At 44.0% G+C, this 22,143-nt stretch overlaps 1 protein-coding gene across 1 annotated transcript in view; it reads left to right on the top strand.

Annotated features, from left to right (window-relative positions):
- Positions 1 to 22,143, top strand: part of IPO9 (importin 9) — a 41,160-nt gene that overhangs the window by 3,891 nt on the left and 15,126 nt on the right. The window contains exons 2-13 of the mRNA XM_071449959.1: positions 6,444 to 6,505; positions 7,095 to 7,181; positions 8,372 to 8,573; positions 9,039 to 9,127; positions 9,461 to 9,547; positions 11,261 to 11,380; positions 16,144 to 16,244; positions 17,530 to 17,588; positions 18,084 to 18,235; positions 19,257 to 19,355; positions 19,492 to 19,598; positions 20,900 to 21,039. Coding sequence (XP_071306060.1) covers positions 6,444 to 6,505; positions 7,095 to 7,181; positions 8,372 to 8,573; positions 9,039 to 9,127; positions 9,461 to 9,547; positions 11,261 to 11,380; positions 16,144 to 16,244; positions 17,530 to 17,588; positions 18,084 to 18,235; positions 19,257 to 19,355; positions 19,492 to 19,598; positions 20,900 to 21,039 — 1,305 coding nt within the window. The remainder of the gene's footprint in view (positions 1 to 6,443; positions 6,506 to 7,094; positions 7,182 to 8,371; positions 8,574 to 9,038; positions 9,128 to 9,460; positions 9,548 to 11,260; positions 11,381 to 16,143; positions 16,245 to 17,529; positions 17,589 to 18,083; positions 18,236 to 19,256; positions 19,356 to 19,491; positions 19,599 to 20,899; positions 21,040 to 22,143) is intronic.

Genomic DNA, 22,143 nt, shown 5'->3' with positions numbered 1-22,143 from the left:
GCAGCTGGAATGAGAAGAGACAGGCACATTAAGCTGTTGTGGCAGAAGAATTGTTTGAAGGAGTCCTGGGACTCCCACAAAGCTCTTAGAAAGTTCACTTGCTGAAAAGTTTTTTTTCAGAAACTGAGCTCCTGACCACAGCTCCTGAGTGGCAGGGTCAGGAGTCCCAGGTGAAGCTGAGCTGTTCAGCACATCTGGAAATGGTGTGGAACAGAGTGAGTAGTGGTGGGACAAAGTTGCTGATAGTGCTGCTCAGTCTGGCCAGAGTGAGAATCGGTGGCACAAATTACAAGATGATTCCACAAGGTGTGGTGAGTGCAGACACATAAGCTGTAGCTGGTCAGTGTTGGGCAGCAGAGTAGTGTTGGGGGAAGGGGACCCAGTCCAGATAATGCCCTAAAAAGTTATGGGCGGTCCTAACTATTGTCCTTGGGAAAAGAAATCCCATTGTCTGTGTGGAGAGTTCCCTGAAAATACCCAATCACTGCTCTGTCATGCTCCAGTGAGCCAAATGGACCGTTAAGGAGGGAACAGAGAACAAAGCCATCATAAATTCCTCGTGCTTCCACAGCCAGTGCTGCATGCATTACTGCCTGCTGCTCCTGCAGGGATCAAGCAGGGCAGCAGAAAGGCAGCACACACACTCACAGAGGTGTGGAAAAGCTTCTGTTTTCAAAGACATAATCCATCAGCTTTTCTGCCTGGGAAAGGGTTAGCAGAGATGGAGGCCCTGAAATCATAAGCTATAGAGAAGGTGAATGAGGAGGGATTGTTTGTGACTTTTCATAAAGCTGAGATCACAGAATCATGGAATATCCTGGGCTGTCAGGGAAAATGAATCTGAAACAGGCAGAATGAGGCTGTTGCCCCAGTGTGCAAACTGTGGAATTCATTGTTGCTGGATGTTAAAAGCAGAAGTGGTTTTAAAATGATTTGACATTTGTGGAGGCAAAAACTCCTCAAGAACCACTGAACACAGGGGTTGGATGTAACATCCACTGCAGGAGGTTCCTAATGCCAGCATTTCCTGCAGGGTGTTGGGGCAGCATTGCTCCACCCCCACCCCTTTTCCTAAGCTGCTCCTGGGTTGGGTTGGATGTTGTGGTTAGGCCAATGCAGCTGTTGGCTCTCCTGTGTGGTGTGTGCTGCTCTCTCTTCCAGCAGGTTTTAGCCAAGTGAGGATGGTCCAGGTGTCTGGAGGATGCAGTTGAGCTCCCTGCTGCAGGTTGGCAGTGGATCTGGCTGGTGCCTGTAGGAGGAGATGAGTAGCAGTGCACAGTCAAAGCCTCTGGAACAGGCTGAACTGTTCGAGGGGAGTGTCCTGTCTGACTCCATCCATCTGCTCTGGAGGAATATGGGATGTCTCTGGATTAAGGACATGGTAGCACTTTCTTCCCACCATGTCAGTCACCCTTTGGCAACTGCCAGATGTCCTCAGCAACTCAGTCTCTCACCTGCTTCTGCATCTTCTGGCTGCTGAGGAAACAGACACCACATGGCAGCTTGGGGATGGGAGATGCATTACTGTTGGTCTCTGGAAAGAGGAGAGTTCACCTGGTGACCTTTGTTGTCTCTAGATTTTAGTGGAACATAAATAAAAGCAGTGCTGAGGCTGCAGGGGGAAGGCAGAGAAATGAGAGCAGCAGCTGTGGAGTGGTGCTGCTGTGAGTGTGTCTGACTTGGCTCCACTGTGCAGTCAGTGTGTTGCTGGTGAACTGGGGCTTCTGTTCCTGTTATCTGGTCCATCCAGGTGCATCACACACCACCCTGATGGTGTGCACTACTGCCAGTGTCATATCACCTGAGGATGATTGCTTCGTGTGGAAAAATGGTCTCTTCTGCTGTAGTGGAGAACCCCAAGTCATCTCCAGGAATGCCAGAGCAGGGCAGTGGCACTCTGAGGAGTTCATGTCCAGCAGGAAGGCTCAGACTGCTGGGAATCACAGACTTCTGAGCTGGAATGGACCCACAAGGATCATCCAGTCCAACTCTGTTGAATAGCTTACACCCCCTCTAAATTATGTGGATGAGGAGGTTTAATGGCAGCTTCTCAGACAGTTGGAAAACACTGTTCCCTGCTTGCCAGGTTAGATTCCAAGTTTGATGCTTTATGGTGACAGTATTTAGTTTCTGAGCTGTCAGCTCCTGTGCTCTGGAAACGTGGTGGTGAGAGATGAATGGCTCCAGGCTGGAGAATTGCCTTTCTTTTGCCTGTTTGATGTGTTTCTGTGTGTCCTTTTTGCAGGTAGAAAGGCATCATAAGGCCATCTTCAGCATGGCTTATGTTGTGACACCCCATGTGTGTGTGAAAAGGTGCCTTCAGCTCAGTCCTTTACAAGGTTGGTTGTTGCCAGAAGCTGAGATGTGTAGGTGGCTGTGAAGATGGTGCTGCCCCTGGCAGATTGACTCCTGTGTCAGTCAGGGCATGCTGACCCTCTTGTCCATCTTGTTTGAGACTAGTCCTGTCTAGGAGACAACCAGTGCTTTGATTTGAATGTGATTTCAGAATGGAAGATTGGCTTTATGGGTCTTGTAAATGTTCTTTCACCATCTCCTCTTCCAGAGCAGGTGGCTCAGCACGTTCAGTTTGATGCTTTAAAACTCTTTGATTCTCTGATGGTGTTTTCATGATACAGTTGGTGTCAGTTTGTACCAGAGCACCTACAGGTACCATAATGGCACAAAACACATGGCATCACTTGTGCTTCCCTGGTTCAGCTCCTTCCCAACAGAACTGCTTTAATATGGCTTCAGGAGGGAATTCAGTGTTGCCTCAGGTACTCTGTGAGTCCATGATTTTGTGCCATAAACCCAAGCATTGTTTGGAAGGAGAGATTCTGGAGAATATAAAGACATTGACCACAACTTGTAGTTTTGTGGTGCTCTTGTGGCTGTAACTTGAATTGTGATAGAGTGAGTGATGGGCAGAAATGAGTTGTAGTCCTGTGGGTGGCTTGAGCTGAATTCTTAACAGGGGTAAACTTTACCATGGAACTGATTTGTAACAGGGAAGTTGAAACAAGAAATGGCCACATTGCAACATATGATACTGTCAGGGAGAAAGGTAATTCCCAGCAGCAAACGCTGGTGTTTGCTCTGTGAAATGCTGCAGATATGTTGAGTGTACAGAGAAGTTGTGAAGAAGGGTTTCAAAGGAGATACTTAAAACCAGCATTTCTCCAGCTTCTGGAGAAGAGTGACCTCAATCTTTCTATCTTTTGCTGAGAAATGAGGAAAATATGAGTGCAGTTTTAGAGGTGGCTAGCAAAAGGAGTGCTTTTGGAGCAGTTCTTGAGCATCATGATGGAGGATGAAGAGTTCCTCAAGGCAGCACATGTGCAGAGTGTCAGAACTCTGGCTAAGCATTAGATTCTTGCTTGGTTTTTCCTCCTAGTCTGTCTGTAGGTCCTCATTTCATTCTGTGCTGGTCTGATCTCGTGGCTGGCCCTGCTTTGAGCAGGAGATTGGACTGGGTGACCTCCCAAGGTCCCTCTCAACCCAAGCTGCTTTATGATGATGTTACTGAAAGGCAGTGCTGTGGAAAACGTCTGTGCCTGTGTGGCTGAGGACCACAGTGCACAAAGGTGGGCAAGTATTGACTAAAGGGAACTCAGTTTCTGGTGCTGCTGTGGGGCTGGTGGTGAGATCCAGGCTCTGCAGACCAAGTGTTGCTTTAGTTTGGAGTGTCAGTGGCCATGGACCACCTGGCTTCACCAGACTGCCACAGTCCTTTCTCCAGCTCAGCCTGTCTCTGCCCTCAGCAGAAACAACCAAAGGCACCTTTAGCAGCTCCTGAGGCAGCTCTGCAGGGATGTGCAGAGCTGGACTTGGTCAGTGCTGACCCCTTTCAGCTAGGCAGGTAGGTGCAAAGATTCACTTGAAACTTCTGCTCATTTATTCCTTCCTGCTTGCTTACAAGTAATTTTTGGTTTCATGTGGCTTAGTTTTGCAAAAATGTTGAGGGGTGAAGAGGTAACATAAACTGGTTACATGGTAGATAAAGGAGGAGAGTTTGATTTTATTAATATTGAGGTTAATGAAGAGGAGAAGCAGAGCCAGTAGAAAATGTGTTTGCCAAGTGCTGTCTATGCCAGAGCACTTAAAAAAAGCTTCATTAAAAGCTTCTAATCTCTGAGGTTTACAGACTTTATCTTGGGGAGAAGACTTGGTATTTCTGATATCTCAAATTTACAAAATATAAGTGGAGGAATTGCCTATCAGGGTCCATTTGAACTGCATTTACCCATGATATTTCCAGCCATCTGGGAAAGAACCCAATAATGAACCATCCTTTGAGAAAAGAGGAGCCAGTGACCTGAACAAGGATCAGTGTAACATCAGTCCCTGGAAATATTCTTGGAGCAGCTCATTAAACAGCTTGTCACTGTCTGTAACAATAGGATAAATAGCTGCTACACAACCAGTACTGTTCTATGTGATCTGTTCTTGATAAATCCATCTGATTTTGGTTTGACAGGAGAGCTGGCTTATTCCTTAAACAAGTGCTGGGTGTGAGTGATCTGAATTCAGCAGGATTCCTGATAGGAATTTGCCACAATGGTAATTTATCAGTTAAGAAGATGCAGTTTTGTAATGTTTTTAAGCAGGACATCAGGCTGAAAGCCTGTGTGTATGGAGGGGCTTGTCAGTGGTTATTGTCAGAGCCAAGGGGTTTGTAGGACAGAACTCTTGGTCCCTCCAGCAGTGAGTAGGTCTGGTGTCCCAACAGTGGCACTGCAGTCTGCCTGGGGAGTAGAACCAAGGTGTTGGAAAAGGGAGAAGCTAAATACTGTAAATCCCAGGCCATGGTTAAAGCTCCTCCTGCTGCCATTCAACCTCCTTACCACATAATTTAGAGGACTGTGTGACAGACACTGCTCCTCTCCATAGTGTGTAAGCCATTCAGCAGAGTTGGACTGGATGATCCTTGTGGGTCCCTTCCAGCTCTCCAGTGTATGCAGAGAGAATACATTAAATGCATATATGTCAACAAATTAAGGACTGTGGTTTAGAATACTGAGTTGTAGCTGTGTGAAGCAGTTGCAGTTACTCTGGCTTCTTTTGTATCTATTTCTACCCTTTTTAGCTTCCCATTTATACTCCTTATACCCTTCCAACTTACCCTTTAAGGATGGGGCTGAAATGCAATGCCACACTTGATCATGGAAATCACAGAGAGCACATAGAATAATGATTGCTTCAGTTAAGAGAAGTATTATGTTAAGTACATCTTAGAATGAGGCTCCCTGCTTTCACAGCTGGGATAAGAGGGTTATTTTCCTCTTTCTTAAATGCATGATCTATGAAGAAAGGGTAAAGGAACTGGGTATGTTCAGTGTGTGCTTGGAAAGTGAGAGGCAATTATCTCCCAACCCAGAAAAGCCTCTTAGCAGTGAGGTGGGTATTAGGAGACACTCAGCCATTTCCCTCAGATGTGCTGCTGAGGGAAGTCACAGAACTCCTTTTGAGAAGCATTTTCAGTCTGTGTTTGTCAGGGATGCTGTCAGCACGTTTAGCCTGCCTGCAGGAGGCAGGGTGTGCTGACAGGACCCCAGGCCATAACTTCTGCTCCACAGCTTCTAAGAACTAAAACATCACAAATGTGTTTCTTAAGCACACTAGTGAAGTTAAATGAAGTATTTAGGACAGTTATCAGCTGCCTGGAACTTAAAATTGCAATTTTAAGCAAATTTATTGAGTTGTATGGATTTACCATACCAGAACAGCTGCTCCTCCAGGCTTTTATTTCCTGTGCTCAGCATCAACAGCATTGTTACAAGTGTTTGAATTTTGCCTTTGTCATGGAGCTTGCCTGGCAAGAAGCCACAAGAAGCTCTTGCTTTTTTCTGGACAGATTCTTTGCAGGAAAAGGTCCCACAGCCCCAGAGGCTGTCCAGGCAGTGCTGGTGTCACTGTGCTGGGCAGGGTTTGCTCAGGAAGGTGTTTGGTGTGTCCTGGGCAGTGCTGGGGTGATGGCTGGGACAGCTGAAGTGATGCCTGCACACCCCTGTGGATGAAGCCAGGGTGTCCACAGAGGGGCAGCTGCCTGCCAGTCTGCTGCTGTCTTACTCCATCCTGGATCCTTTCCATGCATCTCTCCTGTAGAAACTTGAGTAATGATTTTACATTATAGATAAGACTTTTATATATGTATTTAAATAATTTGCTTGTTATTAGCCTGCATTGCAAAATTTTTTGCCCATGAGAGAAGAAAATAAGATGCCAAGACAATAAATGAAATTTTTGTGGAGAGCACAGGGGAGAATTAATGCTTATGATTTATTTGAGTAGCTGTGCTTTGGAATTGCCTTCTCCTTCCTGCATATGAGTCACTCAATTGGTATGATGTCCTTCTCCAAAAATCTTGATGACTTTTGCTGTGTGGCAATAAAAGTTACAATACCTGTTAAAATAGTTAAAATATTTGTTTTTTTTCCATGCAGAATTTGGTGTTCATTTAGCAGAACTGACTGTGGATCCTCAGGGAGCTCTGGCCATCCGGCAGGTGAGTTTTCCTGGAGCTGCAGAAAGAATTTAGATGGAAATTTCCTTGGTTTTTAAAAGATTCTTCCATGTTTTCAGGTGAAAAATTGAAAGTAGCTTTTTGAGTCTTTCAACATTATTCTGGTGTTATACTTTAACATTTTTTGAATTTTTTTTTTTTTACTTAAACCTGGTGCAGAGACAATACTGTACTGGAAATGGACGCAGCTTAGGAGGTGGGTGGTTGGCATCAGCAAGGAGAAGTGTGGCTTCTCTTTGCAGAAACTTTTTCTGGAGGTGTTTTCCTCCTTGGAAAGGAAGTTTTGGTTCTGTATTTCTTTAGTTACTTTGTGACCTGAATCTTGTGCCTTTCTAGAGCTGCTGCCTTGGGTCAGTGCTGTGCAGGCCATTGCTGCTCAGTGGATACCCAGCAGTGCTTTTTACCACAGTAACTTTATGGTCCATTTCATGGATTTTTAGCATTTTTGGCAAGTCATGCTGCCCCTCTAAAAGAAGCATGATGGGACAGGAGGCTGAGCAAATGGGTCAGGGGTGATTCTTGCAGTGGTTCCAGGATATGTCCCTGATTCCTGACCTCTCTCCTGACACAGCTGGCGTCCGTTATTCTCAAACAGTATGTGGAAACTCACTGGTGCTCTCAGTCTGAAAAGTTTAGACCTCCAGAGACCACAGAAAGGGTAAGACTTGGTTTCACATTATCTGGTTTGAAACACTTTATCCATCAAGAATATGAATTCTTTAGACAGTTAAAGAAGTACCAGCACCCATGTGTATTTTGAGGATTAATGGCTTCAGTTTTTTGACATTTTGCACTTCAAAAATCTGTTTCCAGTTGCCTAAAACAGCACTGGGCTTGAGAAGCTTGGGCTGCTTCCTGTAGGGAAAGTTCAGCCACAAAGTTCAGGCTCCTGTTACTCTCAGAACAAGACTAGAAGAAAAGCCTTTTCCTAAGTTTCACCAATACTGATTCTGGCAGTCTTTTTTTGGAGATTGGCTAAATCTTTTGTTATACATCTTGGGACTTATTTTCCCATGACAAATTTTAGTTTAAAGCTGCTGTGTTTCATTGAGAATCTGCTCAGCAGGGGTATTTAACAGCTAAGATGGCCAGACATTCCAGCCCTTTCCACTCTGACTGTTGACTGGAATATCTTTCCTATCTAGAATATGATTCATCCCATCCAGAGATAATTACTTGAATTATGTCCCAGAAGTGGCTTTTGTTTTTTCCTGTCCCTTCAGGGCTGGGTGACTGTTCTTGTTTACTGAAATCTTCCAAAGTAAGCAAACATAGTCCCTGACACTGGAGCTGGGATTTATCTCAGCTAACTCTGGATGTTTTCCATGTAGATCTGTGCATCCTGTGTAGTTGCAGCTGTGTGCTGTTTACTCTGTGCTTGTGTGGTGCTATGTGTGAGATGATGCTGTGTTAAAACACACCATGCATAACTGATAGGATTCCACCACCACGCCCTAATGGTTGCACTAGCAATCTGCAGCTTAGTCCTCTACCTATTAACCCACATACTTACAGGAAAACTGTCATCAAGCACAGTTGAAGCATAAGTAATCAAACTTGTCTGAACCATTCTCCCAGCCATAGTGCTGGTCATGCTCACCCTCCCATCCTTCCAAATCCTCTACATAATAGACAAAATCAAGGAACCTGATCTAACCCTAAAAGCTGTCGGTCACCAATGCAGTTTTCCCTAGAAAATTACAGCGTCTAGTATGCGAGAGTGGTTTTGCCTCTTGGATGTTCATTTTGTAAAACCAGCATTGAATCAATATCAGGATGCAGCCATAGGTCTAGATATTTTAAAATTAGATTGTGCTGTGGATCTGTTCTGAATGCTGTTTCCTACAGGCAAAAGTGGCAATCAGGGAGCTGCTGCCCAGCGGGCTGCGCGAGTCCATCAGCAAAGTGCGCTCCAGCGTGGCCTACGCCGTGTCAGCCATCGCCCACTGGGACTGGCCCGAGGCCTGGCCCGAGCTCTTCAACCTGCTCATGGAGATGCTGGTCAGCGGTGATGTCAACGCAGTGCACGGAGCCATGAGGGTGCTCACAGGTCTGTGGGAGCCATGGCTGGGCAAGGCTGCTCTAGGGAGCTGTTCAGGCTTTTCCTTGTGCCAGTATTGTGTCATGTTTCATCCAAATTGAAGAAGTTGGAATTTTCTCCCTCTCTTCCCCTGGTGCCTGTTGCTGGCTGTGGAATTGTGCTCAGCAGGTGTCATGAGGGCTGGGGAAGGAGGTGCTGTGCTGCAGGTTAGAGCTCAGCAGGGACTTGGACTGTAACACCCTGTTTTCCAGATACCTGCAGTTTTTAGTTTTGTGATATTTTCTGCTTGCCTTTGAGGATTGCCTCAAGTAGATCAGATGACCCTAGTGGAGTGAAGTGCAGATCAGCATGTTTCAATTCACTTAATGTTTCCCAGTGGTTCTATTGTTGCTGTTCCCTAGAAACATTTCTTATAAGAAATCCAATAAACTGGATTTCTTATAAGAACTTCTCTTCTTTTTTTCCATTTTTTAGAATTTACCCGAGAAGTGACAGACATACAGATGCCACTTGTAGCTCCAGTTATTCTTCCAGAGATGTACAAAATTTTCACAATGGCAGAGGTATGATCTTCACAGTGAGGTTGGTATTGGTGGGAAATGAATTCCCATTGGTGGGAAATAATTCCCACTATTAAATTAGTGGGAATTATGTTCCTTGGAACAGAGAAACTTCAAATTTAATGGTTAAGTCATACTGCAGTATGAGTTAGACTTAAAGAATTTTCTTGATGATATGATAGTCGATGGCAGCTAATGTTTTAACAGAAGAGTTGAAGCCAATAGTAAAATAAGAGAATAAAGCTAAAGCAAAAATAAAATACAATTAAAATACAATTAAAGGATGTATCTTGTGTAAGAAGAATGTTGTGTTCCTGATGTTTAACTTCTGTCTAGGTGTATGGGATTCGCACGAGGTCACGTGCGGTGGAGATATTTACCACGTGTGCCCACATGATCTGTAACATGGAGGAGCTGGAAAAGGCAAGAATTTAACTTGACATACAAGATGCTTTGAATTCAAACTGAGTGAGGTTCTAAATAATTGTTAATATGGAAATTAAACACTAGGAAATTACATACTGTGTCAGCTGGAATTTGGGGGAAGAGGCTGTAATTTAATACATGTAAAGTAGCTGACTCCCTGCTTTACATGCATGCCTTGATAGTGGGACTTGGTTTCCATAATTAAGGTTAATTTATGGTTTGTCAACAGACATGCTTGTAAGAGCTCAGGAAAGGGGGGAGTCAGCATGGGGAGGAGATGGAGTATCATCTCCTTGTTTATAAACCTGTAACTTAGCTTCCAGTTGAGCCATGTCCAGTCAGCATGGGGAGGAGATGGAGTATCACCTCTTTGTTTATAAACCTGTAACTTAGCTTCCAGCCTTCAGCTGAGCCATGTCCCAGTCACCTGCCAGGCCTTGGGTAATGGGGGACCCTTGGGCAAGGCTTTGGTTCCAAGCTCCTGGAGCTCCACCCCGTGCTTCAGGAGGTGCCTTGGCCTTGTGCTCCTGAAGGGGTGAGTGAAGCCAAACCCAGCCCAGTTTTGGAAGAATAGCTAAGAAACAAACACAGCAGTCAAGCAGCTTTAGACATGAGTCTGCTGTCTGGCTCTAACTGAGCACATCTGCATTGTAAAAGGCCTTTGACAAGTGGCTTTTCCAGCACTCCCAGACAATAAATGGTTGTTTTTAACTTTTTGGGGTGTGAGGATAGGGAAGGATGACTCTCAGTGTAGTGGCTATTCCCTCCCTGTTTGCGTAGGGAGCAACCCAGTGCAGACTTTTGGAAAGTTCTGATAATTACATTGTATCTGTACTGCCATGACAAGGTTATTCATGCACTGTATCACACAGCTGATACCAGTATCTAAGAGATGGTAGTAACTCCCCACTCATTCTGGAGAAGGGCTGAAAGTGTCTTTTACATTGAATACTAAACCTTTTCTATTGAAATTTTACTTAAAAAAATAAATAAAAATGGAATCTTTTTATAAATGGCATTTTCTAATTGATTTAAACATAGGACTTTGCTGTCCTGGCTATGTATTTATGAGGAATAATCTCAATAAAATTATTTTGGTCCTGTATTACTTGCTCTGCCAAGGACTGCTTATGGAGTGCTTTGACATCTGGAAAAATACTTGCTGCATTTTCCTAGGAAGAATCATCCTGTTAATCTTCAGGCCAGCTGTTGATACTCAGCTTGTTTGGTTTGGGGGATGGAGGCTCTGCAGGGAGATAAATGCCAGCTGCAGGGTTTGGGGTGATTGTGTGTGTGATGGAGCCACCCCAGGTTGGTTTTGAAGCCTGGGGGTGCTGGGGTGCAGGGCAGGATTCACTCATCAAATGAAATGGTGGGGTGAGCACTGCTCCTGAGGCTCTCCAGACTGGATTGTCTGGATCTCTCTTGAGACTCCAAAGTGATAAGTTGGATGTGTGTGTTTTGTGGGAGCCTGTGCTGTGGGGTTCTGAAGAGTGGGATTCAGCTGAGCTTAGTTCCTTACCTAAAGAGAGAGCCCAAGTGATGTCTGAAACAGCTTTCATGTGACTTTGCAATATTCTGAAGTTGTCATGAGTTTCTCTTCTATTTTGTACCAGAAAAGTGCATTTACTGTTGCTTCTAGTGCTTTACCTGTCAGATGTGGGGGTTCTGTATCTGATAATCAGCTGTGCTTGCATTGTCTGTAACCAGGGTGCTGCCAAGGTCCTGATTTTTCCTGTGGTGCAGCAGTTCACAGAAGCCTTTGTCCAGGCCCTGCAGATGCCTGATGGACCAACATCGGACAGCGGGTTTAAGATGGAAGTTTTAAAGGTGAGTCACTTAGGGCTGCTTAAGTGGAGAAAGAATTGGATACCAACACACACTCAGATGTGCTGGGAAACTCAAGTGGCACATCTCCCAGTATGCTCATGGTATGAACAGTGAAGGCTTTTGGCTCCCAGCACCATCAACAGTGAAACAAGTTGTTTGCCTGTACTGAAGATACCTATGATGAGATCCATGAGGATCTGTCTCTAAAATGATCCACAGGAATCTGGTCCACAGGACCATCTGTCTCTGTCATTTGCTGATCTAATATATCTTGGATATGCCTTGGACATCATAATCTGTAGTTAAACACCAATCTTTTCTAAAGATGCTGTAGAATTCTGCTGCAGTGAAGTTGTAAAAGCTTATTAAGTGCGGGTGCTTTTCTGGAACTTGCCTGCTCTTTAATGCTAAATGATCTCTGGGAAAGAGAGATGGAAGGTCTTTGTACTGTGCTGCTTTCCTGTAGAAAGGAGGTTGGATTGGAGAGCTCTGTGTGCATGGGGACAGGGGCCAGTGCAGAGCCCTGTAAGAGCTCACAAAGCACTGGAGCTGTAGGGAGTGCTGTCTGCAGCATGGGAGAGCAAAGAGCCAAAAGCATCAGTTGCAGGATCAAATCCAAATCTTTCCTTTCCCTGCCTGTGTGCTGGGGTGAGCAACACTCAGGTCAGTGTACAGGTTTCTGAGGCTGGGCACTGAGGCCCATTCAGTTCCATGAAGAAAGCAGTAAGGAAGTTACTGAAGACAAGTGTCAAAAGTCAGGATGACCAGCTTTGTGCTGAAGTGTCGGCGATGGAGAGAGACGGGGAGACTGACTCGGTGATCAGAATCCAATTTTATTGTGGGGTACAAATGCTTATATACCATTTCAGGGAGACTAGTAATGTGTGCTACAATGATTAGGTTAAAATCACATACAAAAACCTATGCATGTAACAACATCTCTTGCTTGCAGAGTTTAATGGGATTTTTTTTTCCAGTAAACCCGTTTGATTTCATCTTCCTGCAATCCAGGTCCAATCTTCAAAGTTCCGTTTGCTTTTGCCAAGGCATCCTGTTATCAAATCTCTTATGTTAACCAGGTCCAAAGTGCATCATCTGTCTTGTGTCCCCCAGCATTCCAACACTGAAGTAGTGAAAATACATGCTGGGAGGTGCTATTGTGTTACACAAAGCAGCAGCTCCTGAGCTCTGTTATGTGGAACTTGTCTCAGTCCTGTTCAAGGCAGCAGTACCTGGTCTGGGCATCCTCAGGGAGGGGTTGCATGTCTCGTGCTCTAGGAACAGCTGAGCTGTTCTTGCTGTGCAGCACTGCTGCAAAGCAGTTTGGGGAAGGATGTTGGCAGTTTCTGTTGAGAGAGTGTCTCTTGTGGTTTTTTTTTTCCTTTCTGTTGCCTGTGCACTGGGATTCCTGGGGCAGTGATTTATAGGAACAGCAACATGAAAGGAGCACTGCAGGGTATCATCTCAATTTGAACAGGCTGCAGCTCAAGAATATTTGGATCCCTTACTCCAGATACTCACATTTGGATTGTTAATGAGTAGTGGTATTTTTCAGCCTCCACAGAAAGCAGTTGTAACTGATGGCTTTGCTCTAAACCAGGCCAGGCCAGTTCTGTTCTCATTACATCCATGCATTCTGCAGCCTTTTCTGTTATTTAAGTAAGTGCTTGCTGGCATTGGGCTCTTTGCATGGGTATGTCAGCACTGGTCACCCCAGGAGGTTCTTGAACAATGTGACAGGCTGGGAAAGTCTCTGAGGAAATGTCTCCTTGTTGTTGCTCTGCTCCTCAGCTGTGTGAGGGGCTCTGCCTTTGGCCTCTGCAGGGGAGGTGCAGCACAAGAGGATTTGGATCTGAATCCACTGCTGTGAGTCGGGTGGCATCGATGGCAGCAGGGAATCAGTGTGGAATTAAACAGGAAATTCAGGAGATCTGCTGCTGACAAGTGGTTTGTAGGAGGCTCTTTTTGAACAGATGAGTGTTCTGGCTGTTGACTTAAAGCAGTTCATGGTTTTGTAACTTAGGGTTTCTAAACTAATGATAGCAATTTTCCGAGGAAAAAAGGATTCAGGTGAATTGCCTTCACTTCCAGAGAAGTGGATTTTATAGTCATTTTAATGTAGAAGTAAGAAACCTCAGGGGATTATTTAAACCAGCTCTACAGATGAGGTCATTACAGAAACCCCTTGAAAAGCTGATGCAATGGAAGAGGGAATTGAGACTTTTTTATAGCACATATTCAACCAGATGCAAACTCAATTCCATTTTCTTTTCCTTAATGAAGTGCTGTGTGGCAAATAATAGGAAGACTTTTTTTTCCCTTCCCTGTCACTTGAGAGCTTTGTACTCCAAGGTTCATGGAGTTCTTGATGGAAGTCAGAGGCAGTCCTGACCTAAACTGCTGTGCTGTCCATGTCAGAATGTTCTGCAGGGCAGTGGCAGAAGCTTTAAGGAATTCTATTGCAGTGTGCACCTCTGCCTGATTCATGGGGACAGTTATCCTGGTTAGGGGAGTGAAAGGTTTGGATCACATCATGGGGAACCACTGATGGTTAATGTGTCCCAAGTCGTTCCCAGAATAGTTACAAGTTTTTAAGCAGTTATCAGCAGAAAATCAGGGCCTTTTATCCTTGGAGGAGATGGGAGGTTTGGCCACAACAAAAATACCAAGTGTAAAGACTAGAAGGAAATACCCATGGGGTAATTTATTGTTGTGTTTGATAGTTCAGCATGATTAAATTGTTGTCTGTAAGGATGAATGAGCTGCAACTGTAAAATTCTTGAATCCTAATTCCAGTGTTGAACATGCTACTATTGATTGTTTTGAGAGAAACAGAGTGATTAAACATGACTGGTGACAGATTTAAGGTAAATTTCACAATAATGGAGTACAAATTGGAATACAATGATGTACTTAGTGTGTGGTAATATATCAGGAACACCAAATAATCAACAATCAAAGCATCTTGCAGCCTCGCTGTTGTGCTTCTTCATTTGTGTTTAGAAGCTGTTCAACACCTGTGGGTCAGAGAAGTTATGCTTACATTTTTCCTGACACTGGAACAAATAACTAGGTAGAAAAAGTAATTAATCATAACCCCTTTGTTCTTGGATGGAAGATGAGGTGGGATCTGTGTCTTGGGATAAACTTCCCAATTTTATGAACAAGGTACTTCACCTGTTGCTTCTGAACTTTGACTGACAGTCAGCTTTAGCATGCTCTCTAGTGTGTATTTTAAGCTTTTTATCCAGAAATTTAGGGATTTCTTCTCTGTTTAAAGATGCAGACAAGGAAGAGAAGCAATAAAAGGCTTTGATAGAGTGACTTGAAGGAGCAGTGCTCTGAAGAGAGAAGGATAAGGGCTTTCTTGAAGGATTAATAGGTGGTGGAGCAATACATGGGGATTGGCAGAGGATCTGTGAAGCAGTTCTTTGAGTTCAGACAAGCAGTGGGAATTGGCAGAATGAGGGGCCAGGGGTTGAAATACAACATCTGACAGGAGAGTGCTCTGTTTTTTAATGACTTGCTGTGCAGGACTGTGGTGACCTTGCAAATGCAGCTTTCTATTGTTACAACTGCAGAGCCATGGAGGAGCTCCCTTAGCACTCCAAGCAGCTCTTCCTGTAGAGTTTGGAAACATTTACCTAGGGTTCATATGGAGTGGCATATGGAACAAGTCTGTTTGGATGCTCCTGTGGCCCTAGGCAGGGTGTTTGCAGCAGTCCTGAAGATCAGATTCACATCCTTTGCCAGAACCTGCATAATTTTTTTCCCCAGAGATTTCAGCATTGTTTTTCTGTAATGCTTCCTTCCAGCACCTGCCAGACTCATTCCCAAACCCACATAACTGGGTTATTTCTGATGCCTGCTCATCTCCAATACTGATATTAGATTGCTCTTGTTTTTCTAGAAGGTGAATTACTATTTTTTGGTTTCTATTAATGTACCCAGTGCTGCAAACAAACAAACTGCACAGAGTGGTTTGTATTGGGTAAGCACAAACAAACTGATACCTGTGTGTCTGGGAGCAGCCACCTCTCAGGCAGTTTGTGAGGAGCTGTTCTGTAGCAAGTGTAACACAGCTGGAGCTGTACCCCTGGGGAGGAGAGGGGGGAGTGAGAGCTCTCCTACTCCTGGAAGGTCCTAAAGGCTTTTGGCAAGCGTCAGTGGAAGGGCTCCCCTAAGTCAGGATGATCAGCTTCATCAAAGTCCAGGCACAATCCCCTGTGGAGCTGCTAAGCTGCTCCCAGAGCAGCCCCTGTGCTGGGCTGGCACAGCCAGAATGGGAAGGGAATTGATCTGGGTGGGTGTTTGCTTCTCCAGCTACTCCCTGGATGTGCAATGGATGTGTTGCTTGCGTGAGTAGAGGTGTGGAAAATGGGCAGTAGTCTGGTTCTACATTACATTAGAGTTCTTTTTCTGGGACAAGACACTTCCAGGATAATTGTATCCAGACAGTGCTGCACAGTGATGTGCTTTGGATTTGAGTCATTGTCTTACCACTGCATTATGGCATTGTCTTCACTCCAGAGTGCCACATCTTGTGTTATCCCTTTGCTTCCCTGCCAGAGAGGAAACACCAAGAGGAGTGTGTGGTGAGTGTTTGAGCAAGAGAAGGGATTGTGTGGTCAGGAGTGAGAGGTGAACTCGGTGACAGGAAGCCTTTGGATGATCTCAGTTGTTAATGAAACAGCAGCCCGTGATTGGAGTGTTTTGATGGCTTTCCCAGTTTCACTTTTCACTGATATTCTTTTTGGTTCCAGGCTGTGACAGCACTTGTGAAAAACTACCCAAAGCACATGATTTCATCAATGCAGCAGATCCTGCCCATCGTCTGGAACACCCTTACAGAAAGTGCTGCTTTATATCCTTGGTAGTGAATGTGTTTACCTGGAACCAAATGAGACAAACTCAGTAATGACCTGACTGCTGGAGAACCACAATTCATGGAGTGCTCTGCCCTGCCAGACAAAACAGGATCTTTCTGTTACTTCTGAAGGCTCCATTAAGTTTCCTTTTGCTTAAAATGTATGCTGGTTGATGCATGTGCCCTGTAGAACTGCCACGAGCTCTGCATTGTTTCTGGTACTTTTTGGTAAAAATTGTCTTCTTAAAAAGGTGCTGGTGACAGTGTAAAGACTTTAGGAGAAGGAGAACCAGCTGTGCCCCTTGCTGCAGCAGAACTAATGGCAGATTGCACTTGCTGCAGAAGCTGATTTGCCATTTGAATTTTCAGTCAGTGCTCACTGCACACCCAGCTGTGTCAGAGTGGTCTGTGGGTGCATTGCCCCAGTACTTGAAAACTGACAACTCAAATCTCTCCATATTGGTTTTTCATACCCCTGTTTAAATACAGTGGAAGGTGTCCCTGCCATAGGCAGGGGGATTGGAACTACATTGGTCTTTAGGATCCCTTCCAACCCAAACCGTTCTGTGAATATATGAAAATACAAGGAGCTGTTTGTAGGATTTTGGATGGTGTGTTTCTCCCTCTCCTGCCCTGACTCCTACTACAGTCCTGTTGCTATGGGCAAACAAATTTTTTTTTTTTTTTTTTGCAAAAGGGGAGAGTCTTGTTCTTCCTTTCCTTGTGTTTGTTCTGGTACTTGTTGGATCTTCAGTTCACCATCTGCAAAGAAAACTCCTTCCTTTTTACCCCCAGGTTAGTTTTCTGTCATTTTCCAGGGCTGGTGCTTATGGAGAAGCTTGGTAGGTTGCAGACCCAACCTAAGGTAGGATATGGGAGCTTGGAGTGGTTCTTTACCCTTGGGCAGCAGTGAGGTGTTGAATTGGCTCACAGCTCCTGGAAAGAATGAGTCCAGGGGGTTCTGTTCTTGCAAAGTTAACATAAATTAAGTTTTAGGTTACCTTGGTGAGTTTGATCTAACTTATTCAAATAATATGAAAGATGTGCTGAAATGGTATGTGAGTGGTCTGTGGAAAGTGGTCTTTGAACTTTGGCAAAGCACAAGTCCACAAGCTCCTGGGGTTGTTGTCTGTGTGTCCTGAAGCACAGGATTCTACACAAAATCAAAGGCTCTTTAAGGAACAAAACCTTCCCAAGTTATCAGCAATTTTAAGACAGGAACAGACTAATTCCAAAATAGATGATGTTCTTTAGAAAAAAGCATTTCCTTAACTCCATCCACTTATGTGAGAACAGAAGTAAATTACACAGAAGAGGTGGAGGATCCTGTGGATTCTGATGGTAAGAACTAGAACTTGCACTTCACTTCTGCTATTTGAAGAGGAATGGAGTTACCTGAATATTGCTGTCAAAACAATGACTGACACACCATGGGAGATTGTGCTAAAGGTGCATTTACCATGTTAGAATGGTGTCCATCACTTCTTTGCAAATTACTTGTGATTGTGTTCAATGAAGGCACACAATTTAAGTTTTCTAATGGCTCAAGGAATGAGATTGGCAACAATTTTGAGTAAAAGTAGTGGAACAAAAGAAAATCAAATAGGTTTTAGGTTGAGCTTGATAAATTTTAATGAGGAGTGTGTGGTGGGAAGAGAGCAGAAAGTGATGAGGTCCGAAATCCTCCTGGGGCTGCTGCTGCACTTGCTAGTCCAGGAGAATGAATAAATATCTGCTCAGAGAAGCTAACAGTTTGTTATTTTCACATCCATTTGTACCTTTTTGTATGTTGGCATAGTCAGTCATGTTTTTTTTTGTTTTTTCCACTTTGTTCAGGTGAAGTCCTGGGCTTTGAAAATCTGGTGTTCAGCATATTTGAATTTGTTCACGCCTTGTTGGAAAACAACAAATTTAAGAGCACAGTGAAGAAGGCTCTGCCAGACCTGATCTATTACATCCTGCTTTACATGCAGATCACAGAGGAGCAGGTGAGCATGTTTGTGTTCTGTAGGAAACAAAGGAAATGAGAGATTTAAACCAGCAAGTGTCCTGGGAAGTGTTTCAGTGTGTGGAGCTGCTGTAATCCAAGAGGCTGTTCCATCACTTTGCTGTAGCAGCACTTAGAGGTTCCAGAATGGTACAAGGTGGACAGTAAATCACAGATCACAGAAGGGTTTGGGTCAGAAGAGACTTTAAAGCCCATCCTGTTCCACCCCCTGCCCTCGGCAGGGACACCTTCCACTATCCCAGGTTGCTCCAAGCCCCATCCAGCCTGGCCTTGGACACTTTCAGTGATGGGACATTCACAACTTTTCTGAGCAACATACCCAGTGTCTCAGCACCCCCTTAGTAAGGAATTTCTACTGTAATCTAAACCTGCCATCTTGCCCTTATCCTGGGGCTCTGGTAAAAGGGCTTTATTTTTAAGGCAATTACAAGGTCCTCCAGGAATCTTCTCCAGGCTGAACAACCTCAGCGCTTTCAGGCTTTCTTCCTTCATTCTTCCATGTGCTGTGGAAATGAGGATTTTCATGCTGAAAGGAATAAACAGCTTTCTGTGAGAGCCAAAATATTGTGCTAGTCGAGTGAAATAATTTGTACTGAAATTCTGCATAGCTCCTGGCCTCTCAAGTGTCACAACCATCATCTTTTAGTTTAGGTAGACATGCATAAAAACAAGCACTCTGTTAAAAGATTTATCTGCTTCTCCCATTCCTCATCTAAAAATAAAGCTGGTAGCATTGATTCCTGGTCAGTCATTGGTTCTGTCAAACTCTGATCTCAAATGAGGGGCAGAAGAGCAAGATGAGCTCAGAACAAAGAAAGTTTCTTCTTTTCAAAGGTTTCTCCAATGGAATAGAAGAAAAATCAGTTGAGGATGAAGACTTCTTATGGCAGAGAAAAATTCTGAAAGTAGTTTTCCAGAACAGGTTGCAGGGAACAGAAAAGCTGCCTTTCATGGATGGTGTCCTGAATTCTCAGCTGTCTTGTCCTTTTTGTCTCCTCTAGATTAAGGTTTGGACTGCCAATCCACAGCAGTTTGTGGAGGATGAAGATGATGATACATTTTCCTACACAGTGAGAATTGCTGCTCAGGATCTCCTGCTGGTATGAAAGATATTCCACATTTAGATACTGCAGTAGTAATAACAAATATCAAACCTGCCCTCAGGAGGGGCATTTAGAGAAAAGGCCAACTTTTAACAGTCCATACAAATGAGCGTTACCATTTCCTTGTGCACAGGCTGTGGCTGCCGATTTCCAGAATGAGAGTGCAACTGCTCTGGCTGCAGCAGCTACGAGGCATTTGCAGGAAGCTGAGCAGGCTAAAAACAGCGGTGCTGAGCACTGGTGAGGCCCTGGGGCGGGGAGGGGACGGCCCTGGGGCGGGGAGGGGATGGCACCGGGGTGGGGAGGGGAAGGGACAGCGCTGGGGCGGGGAGGGGATGGCGCTGGGACGGGTTCCCAGCTCATCTGCAGCACTGGGTGCACCATGATTTAATCACATTTCAATTGTGAAAATGTGACTGAGGGGCAAGGATGGAGCTGGAAAGCTCTGATTAGAAGAAAAAATAAAGTATAGCAGTTCTTGAGCCAGATGGTGAAATCTTCATGGGGAGTACTTTGGGCAGTTCCTAGCACAAGTCATCTGTGCCAAGGCTCCCTCCCTTCAGAGCTTGATGTTCCTTAAAACATCTCATGGGAAATGATAATTACTTATAGAAAATCAGAAGAGAAATTTGCAATACTTCAAGCTCAGTTAATTGGGATAAAATTTTCAGATATATATATGTTAAAAATATATAAAAAAATATATTTATATATATGTGTAAATATATATATAATTTTCAGGAATATATATTAAAATATATATATGTTAATTTTTTTTTTTTAACTTGATGTCGAGTAGTGCTGTATGCAGATGTATGTATTCAATTTTAGAACTTCAGAGTTGCAGTTTTTAATGCTATTTGGGGATAGAAGAAGAAAACTTCACTGCAGGAGTACCTGGCTGCTGTTCCACAGTGATTCTCTCCTGGTTTTACAGGGCATTGGTTCAGTGTTTGTGTTTATTTTGAATATTAGTGTCAGAGGAGCCCCTCTGATAATGAGCAGCAATGGAATGGCTGCAAAATCAGACATTAGGTTCCCATCTGCCTCAGTTGTGAGAAGTTGTAAAGTAGGTTCTTGGCTTCACAAATAAAACCAAGGAGAAGTGTATTTGCACAGAGTTCTATATCATCATAATTAACAAAATGTTAATGCAAACTTAGATGTTCTTAAACCTTTAATGTACTGGGTATCCCAGTGCTTCTGCACATAAATTATGAAGGCATGGCTGGAACACAAGCTTTCATGGAAGAGGTTCTTTTTTATTATGAGAACAAAATTGGTACAAGTAACAACTATTCCACCAATATTTTAGGAAGTGACTGAGAATGCTGCCCATCCTGAGGGAGTTTCCAAGCCCCCATCTTCCAGTTTGTGAATGTTAATCTCTTTAAGGGCTTTTTTAAATTCTCTTTCGGGATCAAGGAAATAGTTGTCATAGCTTAGACCAGAAAATTACTTGTGACTTCACTTCAGAATATGTATTTATTTCTTGAGTGATGACAGAGGAAAAGTCTTAAGGCATCTGAACTATTTTGCAGGTGGAAAATACATGAAGCCTGTATGCTGGCCCTGGGCTCAGTCAAGTCTATAATTACAGACAGTGTGAAGAATGGGAGAATACACTTTGATATGCATGGCTTCCTGACAAATGTGGTCCTGGCAGACCTCAACCTTTCAGGTATGTGGGACCCTGCATCCCTGGGAGTAACTGCTGGGTGCCTCTCACTGAGAGTCTCTGATGGATCAGTCAGGTTGATGTGTGCATGAGGGATTGGGAAATGCACTTGTGCACCTTGCTCACGTGAAAAAAAGAAATCTTGTGAGTTCCCACGTGCTCCCAGTTCTACTCTAAGTCCTTTGTATGTGGGACTGTGCTTTCAGCTGGATCTCATTGTTGGCTGGATGCATGAGCCTGTAGGGCTGGAGGAGCTGGGTGGAAATAGCTGTTCTGATGTCCTGTGTCTGTTCCTGGGAAAGGCACCAGCACTGTTTAACCGCCTTCAGAATTCCTGCTGCACCATGTCATCCCATTTGTTTTGTGCTGAGGCTGACACTAGTTGTAGCACATGAATTCAAATAATGCTCCTGGCTAAATGGCATTCTGTTATTGAGAACTCAGCAGGATTTTGCTCTCTGTGTTATCTTACATCAATGTGCAAGAAAATCAGAGGAATTGTTGAAAGTCAGACCTCAAAAGTCCTTGCAAATTAAAATTTTAGAAGTTTAAGGCATTAATGTGAGCAGCACTAATGAGTCCACATTGATTTGTCAGGGTAGAAAAAACTGATTCCTGGGTTCCTTTTTCATCAAAGAAACACTTATTTAGCCCCTTACAAAGAAGGATCTTTTCTTTTCTTTGTGTTAATGTTGGGTGAAGAACTAGTGTGCAAAGTGTGCAATGCATGTAAGAAACCAACCTCAGCAATTTACATATATTTACATTCATTTACATGTGTGGCACTGGGTTGTAAATGAGCTGCTGTGCTCTAGAAGGGCTCCCACAGTCAGTGTGTTGATGGCTCTCCAAGGATATCCATTTAATGGTCAGTAATGGTACAGACAAAGAAATGTTGTGTTTTATGATACTGACTTAAAAAACAAAGCTCTTCTCTTGCTGTACATCTTGCACAGAGTGTTTTATGTCCTCATCTTAAAATTAGTACTTGCAGGAGCATAAATAATGGCAGTAAAGATGCTGAGGAACAGAGAGCATCATCACTTTGAGGCCAGCCTAGATAGGTAAGGAGATTATAGTCTGAAAAGGCAGCAGGAATAAGTGTGA

The sequence above is a fragment of the Agelaius tricolor genome, unplaced genomic scaffold (assembly GCF_023055355.1).
Source record: "Agelaius tricolor isolate 1412-34295 unplaced genomic scaffold, bAgeTri1.0.p SCAF_30, whole genome shotgun sequence".
In the NCBI taxonomy this organism is placed as follows: domain Eukaryota; kingdom Metazoa; phylum Chordata; class Aves; order Passeriformes; family Icteridae; genus Agelaius; species Agelaius tricolor.
The sequence above is the reverse complement of the archived record's forward strand: the minus strand, read 5'-3'. Positions and strand labels throughout refer to the sequence as shown.